We start from the raw sequence: 16,083 nt of genomic DNA on the forward strand, positions 1-16,083 counted from the left end.
TGGGCAACATAAAACTGGGATTTGTGACTTACATTTCTGAGAATTGGCATCAAATTACAGGTTGTGTTATGCGTTTGGAAGGGCCTGCTCTGATCCTATTAGGGCTGCGATTCATATTTGGGCTTGTGGATTTATTTTATAGACCAGTGGACTCCACAAAGGGCTTACGTTTTGGTGCATTGGGCTGCGTTCTGCATTAAGGAAAACATTTGGCATTTTCCAAGGGCCATGTCCAGCTATTGCGTACACTTAGGAATTACTTGTTGTGGCAATTCTATTAAGAGGTGGTTCACAACACCCATATTGGATGCAACAAATAATAACTAGGTTCCAGTGCTATTGCAAATTGAATTTAATTATATGCAAGTATTGTCAAATTTAGTTATTTTTCCATTGGCAAATAAAATCTGAAAATTCTGAGAGTTGCGTTATTTTGCAAAAGTTATCACTTCTAAATTAATTCCAATATTATGAAAATTCAGTCTATGGGTTTAAAATGCAAAGCAATAAATTCAATTACATGGAAGACTTATCATTAGAGATTGTTTGCGAAGTGTTTGACAAAATGTCAAAGCTCGTTTAGTTTTGAATTGGAGTTTGTTTGAGCCATAACCGACAAGGTTATTACATCATGGTGGATCCTACAAAATTTAAATAGATCAAAACAATTAATTATCATGGATCATCAACAAATTAGCAATTAACAAATAAAAAATTAAACTATTCAATCAAAATTGACAATGCATGTAGGAAAGTAGAATGATCAATCACCTCCACAAGAAACAAGAAAATCAAGGAGTGCTCTATTCCTCCTTTCCGTCCAACCATTAGTCATGATGGCGCAACCCTTTATGGTTCATTTCTTTCGGTGGTCCTCCAGATCAACCTTCATATTCTCTACCATTTCATCTTAAGAGGTACCCTCAGTAGTGGCTTTAAATCTTAGACCACAAACAATTATGACATCTATCATGCCTTGCCAATAAGGAAACCTGTCACAAATAGATTATGTTTAGAAATTTAAATGTAAATCATTATGTGATATGAATCTATAATTACCCAAGTAGAAATAATTACAATTTAACTTTAAACTTAAAGAAAACAAATAAAAAAGAATTAGTTAGCTGGTTGCAATAAATGAAATATTGCAAAAGTATCAAAATTTTGCAAATTTGTTTCCTTGCAGCATCATGAATCTCCTTGTTCAAACCCATGTTCTCAAGAGAGGGTTGTGCACTAAGAGTAGTGAATGACGCAAATGAACTATCCAATGTAAACTTCCATACTCTAGGTTCAAATGTAATAGGGCTAGGATCAATATAAGAACGACTAGCACTAGCAAGGGCACAGGTACTACCACAAGCACTAGGACAAAAGGGAGGTCTAGAAGAACCCTCTCCAACACAACCTGTGGTTGTGGATGCAAGAGCATGGGAGCCAATAGCACTTAATTGTTCATGTTGCCTTTTCTTGTTTAACTTCTCCTGCTCATAAGTCTCAATGCCACATAACAAAAGCATTTTGCGTCAATAGTTCGTTGAGTGCACACGGCAACCTCATGTCCAAGTATGCCAACAACATGGTATTTGAATTTGTAGATGACACCAGAATTTATATCTTTACAAAGCATACATTTTGTTTAATGTTTTGTTCTTCTAGGAAATTCTTTAGTATGTTTCCAAGGCTCATCCTTTTTACTCATCGTGGAAAATGAAAGTTAAGGCTGCTCCAATAAGAAAATTCAATTAAAAACTTTCTTAAACTAATAAAAAAAAGCAAACCCTACTTTGCAATTTAGTTAAAACATTTAGGATTTACTATTGGAAACTATTTTTTTTTATACAAAAAATGAAGAATACACTAACATACAAAAAAAACAACACGTACCTCTTGCAAATGAGTTGAGGAGTGTTGCTATTGGCTCCTTAGTGCTCCCAATGCAAACTTATGGCCTCCCCAAATTGATTTGTGATCTCCTTGATGCTCTTCTTTCTTGCTGGTTGCAAACCTATGGTTTCTTTTCTCTTCCTCTCTCGCATTTTTCCTCTTTTTATCATAGTAAAGAAATTGAAGGCCTTTTAGGGTTTTAAGAAAGAGAAATGTAAAAGAAACATTAAAACAAATTGTTATTTTATATAATTTTAAGTCCCAACTTTCAGCTATTGCGTGCTTGATATCCAAAGGTGATTTGGGTGATGTTTGGCAACATTTTATGTATTGCAATTTTTGGCGATCTATAGCACAAGATTGGCAAGCCGATTCACCAATGTCAAAAAATTGTGGGGCATGTATCATATTGTTGTATTGCGTGAATCGCGCAAATCACAACATTGTTTGGTTCTTTGGTTGAAACCCTTGGTGTATTAAGCAAATTCATTGCATGTGGCAAAACCCTAATTAGAGTTATTTTTGAATGCATTTTTGGTTGCCCTGATCTTGTTGAGCACCTTTACCTTTGGGCTTTTTAAATCCGAGGATCTTGCAAAGACTTTGTCATTTGTCATTGTTGTGCGTACATAGAAAAGTTCTATTGCTGTGCAACTATGCAGAAGGATGTGACATGGTCAGAATGGGTGCCATAAATTCACTATGGATATTAATCTTTTTGGTCAACGATTGTCATAACTGGCTCTAAATCTAATTTGATTGGTGATCCAAAGTCTAACTATTGAATCATGTTATTAAACCTATTATGTGTATGGACATGTTATTAAAGACATGTGTTGAATTAGGTGTTATAATATTATAATAACCATATATATATGGCTTATTTGAATATTTGTGAGCTATCCATAGGCATTTAATATTTATTGTAAATAGTATACTATTTACTTCTGTGGACCTCTTGCATTTATTTGTATGGGGCCCCATTGGTTATGTATACAAAGTGACCATCACATTGATAGGGAGGACAAGAATTGTCGCCTTTGTCTCCTTGGGGAGGTGGAGACGAAGACCCATAATATTTTTCGTTGCCCCATTGATTTTGAGATCAGGGGGAGGTTCTACTACTTGTTTAGAGAGTACGGGACCCTTTCCTCATTCTTTAGGTACATCGATCAGTGGTGTCTTGCCCTCTATCTTCAAGGGGTTATGTGACTTTGTGATCACACATTACAACTTTAGATACTGTCAAGTCAAACTTTAGACTATCTCATCACCTCCTTCACTTCTAGGTCTCCTGCTCAAGGGACGAAGTAGTTGTTCGACCTTTGTTTGGGTCACACTAGATCTACGAGGCCTTGCAAAGGATACACTCGACAACATCACCCTATCTCTAGTGGTTCTTTGAGATGGTTTGAGGCTCACCCTTGCCCTAGAGCACATCCTTTAGTGCTCCCGCTATTGGCTGTGGCCTAGTTTTACGCATTTCAATCCCTTAGACCCTTGTGGTCTCTTGTGTGACACTAATAAATTTATTGTTGAAGTTTAGCATCTATCAAAGTAATCATCAAATTAAATGTACCTGTGCATATATATATATATATATATATATATATATATCTGAGTTTTATGATTGCCTCTGTTTCATATCGGGTTGGCTGATGACACTTGCTGTTACATCAATCAGGGATTGGGTTCTTATCACTGATCTTGCTATGTCTTAACTTCATGCAAGCATCCGATAATGAATCGGGTTGTATATGATCTTAGACAAAGTTTGATTATAATCACCGTGCATTTTGGATATATATACAATGTTTGTATCACACCCGACAAGTGTTGGGCTTGTTGTATTGCTGTGTATCACACCCGATAAATATCGGGCTTGTTATCCTTAACTAATCAGAGCTTACAGTATGAATCATGACCACGTAGGGTCATGTCTCTTCTATGTGATATATATGCTTACTGAACTTGGAGACAATGCAATATCAAGTACTAACATATTTGCAGTCCCGAGATCGTTCTTTAACTTGCAGTTTCAAAGTACACATTGTCAGCATTGGCCATTGAAGATTGAATCTGAAGATTTATTCATTAGCATTAAGAAAGGTAAGACTGTAATTATCTTTACCAGTATTTCTATTAGAGATCTTGTATGCAATAGCATTTATCTTTATCTTATCTATCTATCTGCCTATATAGAAACATATCCCAAAAAGAAAGTTTCATGCATCTACGCACCGGATTCTTGTACTAGCATCCACATCAGAGTCGGTAACTTTGGTATTTAATAGTATAGTTCAAAACAACATCACCCATAAATGCGAACCACATGAATCACTAATACAATGCATTGTTTATAAATTGTGTGTGACTTTGTTATAAAGAAAGTGCACCTTTTGCAAAGAGAAAATTTACTCATATTAACCAAAATGATCCATCTTACATGATTATAATTTAACTAATCGAAAATATTATAGTATATTGTTTTGTTCAAATTCATTTTTCAATGCCTTCTTGTCCTTTTTTCCTCTAACTTTTTGATAGCATATGAAAAAATGTTTCTATTGTGTGCAAAAGCTTTATCTCCTCCTAATCTTGTAAATGGCCACTTCTTTTTTTGAACGTCTTGTATTTAATTATTTTATTTCAACTTTAATGCACCTCATACAATTTTTTTCATTGAAAATGACTCCTTCAAAAGACTTGATCATCTTGTAATACATATAATGCAATGTTCCCTCTTTAGATGTCAACCAAGTGTGTGTGTGTTAGCCTAGTTCTACATGGTCCCAAGGGCTAACAAAGGGTTAAAAGGGATCTTAGAGTGTTTTGGCCTAGTCATCTTCAGTTTGGGCCAAAACGGGGTTGATTTACGTACTCTCAGGCATACTTACTATTTTTAGTAAGTCAGCAGGACACAGGGGAGACTAGTTTTGGTGATTGAATTTGATACTACTCGGTGAGAGCTTTCCAAGGAGCTATCACTCATTGTAGTTGGAGTCCAATAGCTAATATATTTTAATGCCTGAAGTATTATTAAAGTAACATTTAATTTAGTTGTAAAATATTAAAGTGTTACTTTAATATTAAATTTTATGGGAATGTGTGGAAATCAAAAAGGGGCGCCTAAGGGAGACATAAGTGATTATTTTAATATGTTTTATATTGCACATCTTTTATCCCACATTGCTCATGTGAGTTGAATCGACTCTTGGAGAAAGAATAAAAGGGAGTGTTAGAGGCTTCATTTGGCAAGGTGGAATATGAGAAGAAAATTGATGTGTGAGTTGCAAATCCGTTCTTGGCATTAGAGGACGTCTATCCTCTCTTGTGACATTCTAGACATCATTCCCTTGGGGTTTGGCCTTTGGAATTCATTGCTATCAGCTCCATTAACAAACAAATTGGGCGCATTTCCAGCTATAGGCAGATTGGGTGTTTGCTCATATCATTCTCGTTTCTTTTTTGATGCTTATGCCATTGTGAAGGGATGATCATGATAGTGAACATTGTGAAGTCGTCACCTTATAATGTTGAATACAGGTGTACATCATCATAAAGATCGTTCCCTTTCAGTAATGCACACGGGGGGCCCATAAAGTCTTGGAGTCACACACATGATAATAAAAGACTTTACACAGAGTTACCACGGATTCTCTTACGTGGTGTTGTCATGTCATCACACACATGACATCCACCCCTGAACCATATTAGACGGTGGATCCACTAAAAGTACACAAAACTTCTTTCTAGCATGAGGCTTGGTGAGAATGTCGACTGTCTGTTCGTCAAAGATAATGTACCTCAATTGAAAGTTAGAGAAACCATCTCATCATGAACTACTCCCTCTGAATCACTATAATCAAAGGTCCATTTGGCAGATCTTCTAACAACTCTCTTTGTTCTGATCACACCAATGTTTGTAGGAGCAGTTTCTCATATATAAATGTACTTGTCTGATTTCATAGTAACATGAGTGAATGTAATAAACTATGGATTTATCACTAGGCTTGGTGACACCAACACTGATGATAATGTGGCTTCTATCTGAAGCTCCAAGTACATGCATCAACCTTTTGACCTTCTCGTCAAGGTTTTCTCGTGTAGAGTGTCAAGACTCCCTATCAATAAGTATGACCAAGATCCTCAAAAGTCAAATGAAACATATCCTCTATTTGCTTTCTCTCTTTGTCCAAGGTTACCTTAGACTTTTTTTGAAAGTGATATCAACCTTATGATAGATCATCAAATTCCCTCTTGATTGTTACAATTTCCTAGTTACTAGTGAAGTCATCTTGACATAATCTTCTCCCTCGGAACTGATATAATCCTCGATGGTCAATTTAAAGTTTAAACAAATCCTCTTGATTGTTCATCTATCATAGAACGATACTTCTTACACAATCCCAATCATAGAAGTTGTCTTTCTTTAGAAACACACATTATCTAGCATGATCCATATATGACATGAGATTGATTCCTGCACAATATTTGTAGCATGCCTAATGTACCATTTTTCTTTTCATGCAAGAACATCCCCAGAGACAAAGGAAAATATCAAGGCAAATAGCTCTTATAAGAATACAAATAAGAAAGACTAGAGTGAGTACATGAACATAATACTCAAGGATAATAAATACGTATCTGCACATCAACATCCTTGATACAAGTTGCTCCAATGAAAGGTCCATTATCAGCAAATCAGAAAAATGTATTTGTGAAATAAACACACAAAATGGGAATGTAACATTGGTTATTATTCCTCCCCCCAATGTAAAATTCCCACTTATTGTTACTTATTTGCAAGCTCTGCAGTTGTTGATTTGATGGAAATTTTGTGGAGAGTTCTTAAATTAGATCTGCGTGAGGCTGGAGTTTGACTTCATCTATCCCTTTATCTCTACCATCATCTCACTAAGAAGCAGAGAAATTACTGCACGTTTTGCTGCTGAAAGGGCAACTAATTTTGTATCATTTGCAGTAACAAGGTAATCTCTGTGTTCATTTGTTTCCATTGGGGGATCCAAAGGAGGTTAATTGTGAATTCCAAAATCTACATATACTCATTTTTAGTTCATTGAGTTTGAATCACTATGATGTAATAACCCTTGCCAAAATTGACTGATTTTAGCTCAAGGAATATTGTCAAACACTTGTGTTTCTGCGTTTCAATGCTAAGAAATTTAGAATGTTCGCAAATGATATTACAATGCCTCTTACAATGAACTGATATGCAACTGCAGTTCTTTTGAGATTTTCAATGCATATACATGGAAACTAGATATGGAATGCATACCTACAGCCAATTGACATTTTGACAAACTATTGACATACACCTATTATGCTGATCATATGTGCTATTAGATGGACATTTCGTCAAACAAATGGTATGCAACATGCATCTCCTTTATTGAATTCATTCTCATGTACAATGTTGCTATGAGTTTGCCAAGACAAATGAGCTTACAATAATGGCTACATTAATGCCAAAATCTGATTCTGAATTATCACGGTAAAATCATATGCCTAAAAATTACAATGCTAACTACTAATAGTTGCAAGAGGAACTTGATAATAGTGACGCCCAAGGATGGAAATGAATCAAACATAAATAATGTAGTGCGGCATCGTGTATGTGTACTGTAGCAGCCGAAATGTATTCTCCAATTTAAGCACAAATAGAACTCTTGAATTGAAGCTCTCTTGAATACCAAATTCGGTGGATATTTCACCGCCTCAAATGGTTGCAACACTGAAGAGTCGACGTTCTCCAATGGCTGATTGAAATCAGAAACCTGAGTCTCTTCTCCCAACTTTATATCAAATGCAACTCACAATAATCCGATCATTAACAATGAACCTCTCCCCTCTATTAATTCTTTTCCTTTACCCTTCTAGAAGGAAATAAAATATTATTTAATTGCATTATCTAGAAGCTTTCCCCTTTCCAATACAATAATTAATTGTATTTCTAGAAGCTTCTCCCTTGCAATACAATAATTAATTGTGCTTCTAAAAATTTAAATTAATTAAATATAAAGTCACCTTTGATTTTAATTTTTTAATGATTTTATAAGAAATTAATTTAATCAATTTCTCCTTATTTTTTCACTTAGCCTTTGGAGAATGTAAAGGTTAAGAACTCCACAAAGATGCTAAAAAGATGGGGACATTATAGTCCGCCCTCCTTGAAATTGCTTGTCCTCAAGCAACTTCAAGTCCGGATGTTGCAAAATCTCCTCATTCTCCCATGTTGCATCCTCTACAGGCAGGTCCTTCCATTTCACCAAATACTCCCTTATAGTACGCCACCTCAAGTTTCTTTCCCTAAAATCAATGATAGCCTTTGGCACCAATACCAATTTTCCCTCATCATCCAAGGTTGGAAGCACTGTAGAAGGAACAATATGATGTCCTAGCGCCTTTTTGAGGCGTGACACATGAAAAATGTTCTGCACCTTGCTCTCCGCCAGCAAATCTAACTCATAAGCCACCTCTCCCACTTTCCTGATAACCCTGAATGGACCATACTATCGTGGCTTAAGTTTTTCGGCACCACTCTTCTTGAGAGTGGATTGACAGTAAGGCTGCAACTCAAGATACACCATATCTCCAACCTCAAAAGCCTACTCAATCCTCTTCTGGTTTGCATATTGCTTTTGCTGATTCTGTGTCTTGCTTATATTATCCTTGAGAGTCTTAACAATGTCTTGACTCTCCTACAATAAATCACCTACATTGGGCACTCTACTATCACTCAAAAGCAGATCCATAAAATTGGGTGCCTCATACCCATACAGGGCCATAAAAGGTGACATCTGAATAAACATGTGATAAGTGGTATTGTAGCAATACTCACAAATATAAATCCACTTTACCGATGCCTTCTATTGCCCTACTATATAATTTTTGAGATATCCCTCCACCCATTTATTCACTATCTCCATCTGACCATCTGTCTGAGGGTGGTAGCTGGTACTCAGAGTGAGCTTTGTCGCACACAACTATCGAGTTTGTCCTGCATTTTTCAGTTCATCGACATTCAAGATATATTTAATCTTTACAGGCATGTTCTGATATGTAGAATCGGTATTTGCATAAAACCTACAGGTTCAGATGTGATAACTCTCACTGTCAAAAGAATCCCCAAGATCGAATGGCTTTGATACCATGTTAAACAATGAACGATCTCTGCAAATTATAATGGATCTCTGCAGGTGATAATCAATATAAAATGGATATGAATTAATTCAATACTTAAAACTGTTTACCAGGTCTGCATATATAATTTGATCACTGATTAGAAGTCCCAATCTGAAGAGATAGAATCATTTATGAATTTCAAAGGTCTATCTCTTTTGATCGGTCATCTCATATATTGCAATCAAGAGGCATATAAGGGACGTTTGTGATTGTTCAACTACATGTGTCTTTGAAGAGACACAAAGGCATAAATTTAAATAGCCGACAAACCCAAAGGTTATCGGGTATGATTAGTCACCAATTTGGTTGTCAAGTGACCCTATGATTATCGGGCATGATTATTTGCTAAGCCAATTTCAACATTAAAGCCTCTGATCTGAGTACAGAGGATCATAACATGATCCCATATGATTGTCATTCAATTGATCTTGATCAGGGATTTATTGCTTGATCCTAGGGATCGATATTATCTGATTGCTCAGATTTCCATACTTAATTTGATAAGGATAATATCAGTTCAATACAAGGATGATCTCGGCAAGATAATTTTTATGTCTATGTATATGTGTGTGTATGCATGTATATCAGTTCACATGGTGAACTTGTATACATACATGCACACACATGTGCATACAGTTGCCATGCTGGTATATCCTTGAATCCTGACCAACGCTATCATATCTTAACATTTTTAAATTATGTTTGCATCTATTCGGTATAAGAGAATCCTAACTTCCTACCTCAGTTCAAATATATCTTCTGACATGTTGGAGTGTGGAACTCCGGATTACAATGCACAGTACTATGAGATAGTTATGGACTGAAATTCAGTCATAAAATTTGGGCTGGGCATCCGTTGGCATGCATGTGCAACTACCTGGAAACAGATAAGAAACAACAGTATATTTTAAGACATCTTCAGTCCAAAGCAGCTCAAGCTGCCTAGATTTTTTTTTTCTAGAATAGATAGCAGGAGTCAGATGAAGACTGTCAAGTAGCAGGTGTATGAAATCGTGGAGTTCATTTTGGAGGGTTGCAACATGTTCAGCCTGCTGTGTTGTTGATATACAGAAACTGAACCATTTCATTTATTGGCTTTGATGATGGAAATTGTTAGCACTTTGTTTCTGGGTTCAACAGTGTAAGATTTGTTTGGATTGACATTTCGGATCACACTTCCTGACCCATTATTTCAGTTTGTTGATTCCAGAAACAAGACATGGTAATCGTTATGGACTGTGGAAATCTGATTCTCTCATGGAACTTGTATTTGGATGTCTTTCTCTCTCTTGCTTCAGCTCAATGTTGGCCTTATTATTTATATATAGTTCGAAGGTGCCTCCGCCCATTTGAAACTGCCATTTAATATTTTAGAAAGTCATGATGAGTTACCAACCTATGTAATATGCATTCCCATTAAGAACTTTTGTCTTATGTATAAACATATAAATAAAGGATATGCCATTTTACAAAAAGTCAAACTGATAACTGCTGCTGATATTTTTGTTGTTTAACAGAACGTATATGTGCAAAGCATGAACATGACTAACAGGCGAAGTCATTTTTGTATTTTGATCTCTTCATTCTTTGGGAATACTGTAAAGCTTTTCCAAAGTGACCACACAATTCTTTGATTCATGAGGTATGTTCAGTTTAAAAAGATCACTAAAATATAGAAGACCTATGCTGAGCTTGGGACTACTGCTGTTGAGGATTGGAATCAGAAGAGTGATCAATTAATTTTCATGGCATTGCTTTTTCTGGCGCAGAAGTGGTCTAGTGGCAAATGGAGATATTCATTTGAATTTCACCATTCTATTTGGTTGATAACATGTTGAAGATAAATGTTATTATTAATTTCAAGTGTACTCATTTGCTATGTTTTTTTTTGCTTAAGGATCTGTAAACCCTCGTTTATTTTACAAACTGGTATTATCAATGAAAATATGAGAGATTTTGGTGAGTGATCTGAAAAATCATAAAAGAGTTCCATAAATATGTGCTCCCATGGACTATTTAAAATTAAGTGGTAAACAAACACTATTAGGCGATTTCCCTCACAAACAATATGATGCAAGTGGAAAAAACAGTTTGGATATAATTTTCATTTCCTAGCAATGCATCTAGATAATGAAATGTCTGACTTTTTAAAATAGAGGTGGATCACAATTTGAGTTATAACTAGCACTTGCGCCTTTTAAGGGTGCAAGGGTTAAGCCGATAGTGTTACATATATTAGATGATATCACTATATTGCTGATGTAAGAATTTTGGTCATAAGTATCTTTGCTATAAACTAAAACATTTGGTGGGATAATTTCATCTTTAATTTCAGCTTTATTGTTCTATACATGCAAAATAATTACATTTAGTTTTTGAGTACCATCCGACTTAAGCAAGATTCCTCCATTTTCAGCATTTCCTCAATATAGAAGCATAAACAAGGCATCAAAACATTATATGATGCAATAATTAATAAGTTTATCTAGTGGGGTCTATTAAATTCGAAGTGTCTCAAGATAATGAATTATAAGACCACAAATAATATTTAGGATAAGATTCATAACAACTATTTTCCTGCAAACCTGTCCTTGTTGGATGGGGTATTCATGCCCGAGAGGAGATTGTTTCGATGTTTGCCCTTTGGAAAAATGGTTGCATAGGAATCAACAAACCATGGAGACGAAGAAGTTGCGCGTTGTCAAAATAGTTGCATAGGAATCAATGAACCAGAGAGATGTAGTAGTGGAATCCACTAACCTAAGATGGAGCTTGCTGAGAACTTCAATGCAGAAAGATATTTAAACAATTTTGTGGATCACGTTTCTTTATAATTAGGGGAAGATTTACTATCAATTTTTATGAACTGGGTGAAAAATTTTGAAAGAAAGGAGAAACCTTCTAGGTGTGAAAGATGAATAAAGATTTTTTATTCCAATAATGAATATAAAGTTGAAGAAGCCAAGTTTGTAACAATATTAATTAAATAATCTAAAAGGTATAATGATAGGTTTTTCTTTGAATGCTATACTAAGGCTCCAAATGAACTTAGTGACAAGAATAATAACACAACTTAACAATCATAATAATTGTTCTCAAAAATTAATTTTTTATCAAAATTGTAAAAGACAATTCTAAAAGTAATTATATTTGAAAAAGTCTTTACACTTTAATATAATTTAAAATAGAAAAACTAAATTCTATCAAAGTTGTCTATCTCAATTTTATTATTTGAAAAAAAGAAGAATATTGACTCCATTAGAATATTATACTATGATATTAGAAAGGAAATATTATTAATGATATATTTTGAAAACAAAAATTCTTTTATCTAACCAATATACTAGTAAAAATCTTAGATATTATATACGATATACTATTTGTTATGAAAAATTCATAATAATTAAATTTATTTCAAACAAAATATGTTATATTTTCTATTTTGATATTTTAAATGCTTTTATAAAATGTTTTAATATTTACAGTGTATGTTTTAATGTTTTGATGTTTCTAATATATTGCCCTTTTCGACAAGGAATTGTTAATGTGCATTATTTTGGGGGAAGAAGCAGCCAAGTAACAACTAATAGGCAAAATGAAGCAATTAGATTATTTTATATTGCAAGTTCGCTAATCATCCAAAAATAATGAATTATTTTAGAGGGTATAATTTATAGATTTATTCTTTCAATGAATAGACTCAAAGTTTAATCCATTATTGATATAAGGAGACGTTGGAAGGTTCAATATACTTTGATGACCAAATTTATTTGCAACTTAGCATTTGCCTCTGAATTTCTCTCCCCTTCAAGATCCAAGTCAGCTTTTCTTTGGTCTACATTTCGTTCCACCAAGACAAATATTTCCTTGCGATTTCTTCTCATTCTCAGAGGCTCATTCCAAAACCTCGCCACTGTTATTAGTTTGTGCAGTTATAGTAGAATAATGTTTGTTTTTAGAATTGCACAAAGAATGAGTAAAGCCTCTAATAGTTGAATCAAAAAAAATTCTGACCCCTAATAGCATGACATGTGTTCTTCAAAATTTCTTTGGAAACTAAATTTCTATTAGGCTCATAAAAAATAAGAAATTCCCTTGATTCCCTCACTAGGCTAACGAAACTAGACATCCACCACAAGCGATGTTTGCCACAGATTTTGACACGTTTCCTTTGTGTCCATTTAGGATTGAAAAAAAAAAAACAAAATATAAATCACATGATGATCGTCTTTTTCTACCATTTTAAATATTTTCCGTTGTCGGATTTCTTGTTTTCTTGACGTAAGACTACCAATCTGGCTAAAGTCATTTGAGAAGTAGAGTATCGAGTTATTATTTCTTTCAAATTTTATAAGTTTGATTTCTAGTTGTTGATTTAAATTTTCAGCAAGAAATATATTCATGGAGGCTTTTTCAACAATATTATACAAATTGAGTGTATATGCAAGTACATGAAAAATAATAATTTTTTTTTGGGATAAAAACTTGGGAGATCAATACACATTCATAGGATATATTTTTTCACTTGATCGTGGGATTAAAAGTTTACTTATTTTAGACATATTTACAATTTCAAATGATATAACTACTCCTAAAATCAGATAATCCAATGCTTTGGGAGAATAGATCTGCGTGTGCTCTTTGAAGCTAATTATCATGTATATAATATAATATTTGTATTCCTCTGCTTTTAGTTTATTCCTTTGCTTTTAGTTTTGTCACTTCACATCAAGAAGTGTTTGTCATGAATTTAATGTTTCATATATTTGCAAAAATTGCTCTTAAATTTGGAAATTTTTTTCTTCTAATGAAGATGGTTTTCTAATGCTTACATATATGATCACCAACAAAAAAACATTATAGCACTATGTACAAAGAAACACATAAGCTCGCTTATGTACTAGTATCTAGGCATCACAATTATGTTTGTTGTTTACAATTCTATTGAATAAAAAATAAATGTGAATTAATGAGATAAGAATGCATACAACACATATGAGCAATAGTGTGATAACAACAAACTCACACATAAAAAATGCCAAGGCTTATTGTCTTCTAGGTGACAGGAATCAAATCAATATAAACAAGAGCTCTATGAGAGCTTGAATCCCTGCCTTGTGCAAGGGTTAGAAGGTAGATAAGGTAGCTAAAGTTTCTATCTTAGAAAAAAGATAGATGAGATAGCTAGACTTTTTATCTTGCAATAATGTTTTGGATTAAGGAAAACAAGTTTTGAAGGGTACTTGAAATCCTATACAGATCAAAAAAAAAATTCAATGAAGCCCGAACAAAATATACAATAGCCCTAGGGTGAAACAGGTTGCCAGCCAAAAAGAAGGTGACCAAGGTGGCCTCATAGATAACATAATACACCTGTACCAACAAAATAGGTTTTGAAACAGGATCCTAAAACCCCATGGATGCAAAAGAAATAGACAATTAGTCTAGAACTATGTCAAACTACAAACAATAGGCCAAATGTCTTACCAATATACCAATGATGTTACCATAATGTTACCAATATACCAATGATTCAAATGCAAAGAAAATGTTTTTGAATAGATAAACAAGAAGAGGTGTTGGCCCATAAGTTTTAGGGTGGCAACATATTTTCTGAGTATTATAACATATATTGTATTACTAATTAAAATAAACATGGAATAGCTAATTAAAATGTCAATTTTTTAATAACTACCATATTATCATACCATATATTTATGTGACACTATTCAATAAAAATACTATTGAAAACATTCGTTCAATTAAATATAATGTAAAAACAAAATTTTAATATTTAACAAATGCATTCCATTTTTTATACAAGTATTAAGTGTGAAATGTAACTATAGATTTTATTTCAAACATATTTAAATGAAAAAATATATTTTAGAATTACCACTAATTGTTTGAATTCTATCATTGTTGAAATAATAACGGTTTGAATAAAAAAAATAAGATAGTCTATAAATAGGAAAACAATTAATTGATAATATATAATAACAATAATAAGTAAATAGATAACATACTGAATAAAAAATACTCAATGCATTTGTTAAATACTAACAAGAAGTCAATAAAAATGTCCACCTCTACGGATTAGTATGCTTGTTAAAAGGCCTTTTCATAAATGAAAAAGTCTGAAAACATAAATTCGTTTCACATAGTTGGGATAAACACATCTTGATTGGAGGCCATTTTAAGATATAAATTTTAGACAATAAATACAAGTAAGTGGAAATTATAGTTGATAAAAATTATTCTTATCTTGTTCACATTTCTACTTCCAATAAAATCTTCAAAGCACAGAGCAATAAATGACATATGTAAAAGGATGGTGTAATTACTTACAAGTTTACTTACTGCAATTAATACATACTCATCTTTAGAATTTGTTTTCTATTTTTTGGAGTGAACTATAAATAAATCCCAACAAAATTGGTTGTGATCAGTGAGAAAACCAAAAAATTTATATAAAAACTATTAAAAAAATATTGTCACCCAAACTTTAGAGTTGTAGATTTTTTTTACTATAAAAACTAATGGAAGGAAACCAATGAAAACATTAATTCCCTACCTTATATAAGCCAGGGAATAATAAGTCATGTCTTAACAATACTTTCTGAATGACAAGTCTCAAGGAGTACCATAAATAACATAACATATATGTTAATTTATTAAGAAGTAAAATAACTACTAATCTACAATTTAACTTTAGACATCCCAACATGAAAATACAATTTCTTGGCACAAGTTTTTCTTAGCCAAGATGAAACACACAACTACAATTATTGGTAACTTAAGCTACTTTCCTTTGCATCCCCCTCTATAGATTGCATGCATGCATGCACATGCACGCGCACACGCACGCACACACGCAAACAAACACATGTGTGCGCACACACACAAAAATCTATGCATAGCCTCTGGTTATTCTCTGTGCCTCCTCATTGGTAATGTTGTCCTTTTATATTCTCTTGTTGCAGTCTTCTT

The 16,083-nt window shown here is 33.6% G+C and overlaps 1 protein-coding gene across 3 annotated transcripts in view; it reads left to right on the forward strand.

Moving 5' to 3' along the window:
- Window positions 1–11,056, forward strand: part of LOC149538749 (Mitochondrial substrate carrier family protein) — a 221,965-nt gene extending 210,909 nt beyond the window's left edge. For 2 of the 3 annotated variants that reach the window (XM_089800072.1, XM_089800071.1), the window contains 2 exons: window positions 61–284; window positions 10,611–11,056. In XM_089800072.1, coding sequence (XP_089656198.1) covers window positions 61–200 — 140 coding nt within the window. In that variant the 3' untranslated portion in view covers window positions 201–284; window positions 10,611–11,056. The remainder of the gene's footprint in view (window positions 1–60; window positions 285–10,610) is intronic. The other variant, XM_089800073.1, reaches the window with a different exon arrangement.
- Window positions 11,057–16,083: the final 5,027 nt, after the last annotated feature.

The sequence above is a fragment of the Cupressus sempervirens genome, chromosome 9 (genome assembly GCF_028749045.1).
Source record: "Cupressus sempervirens isolate cs-2001-9-10 chromosome 9, ASM2874904v1, whole genome shotgun sequence".
In the NCBI taxonomy this organism is placed as follows: Eukaryota; Viridiplantae; Streptophyta; class Pinopsida; order Cupressales; family Cupressaceae; genus Cupressus; species Cupressus sempervirens.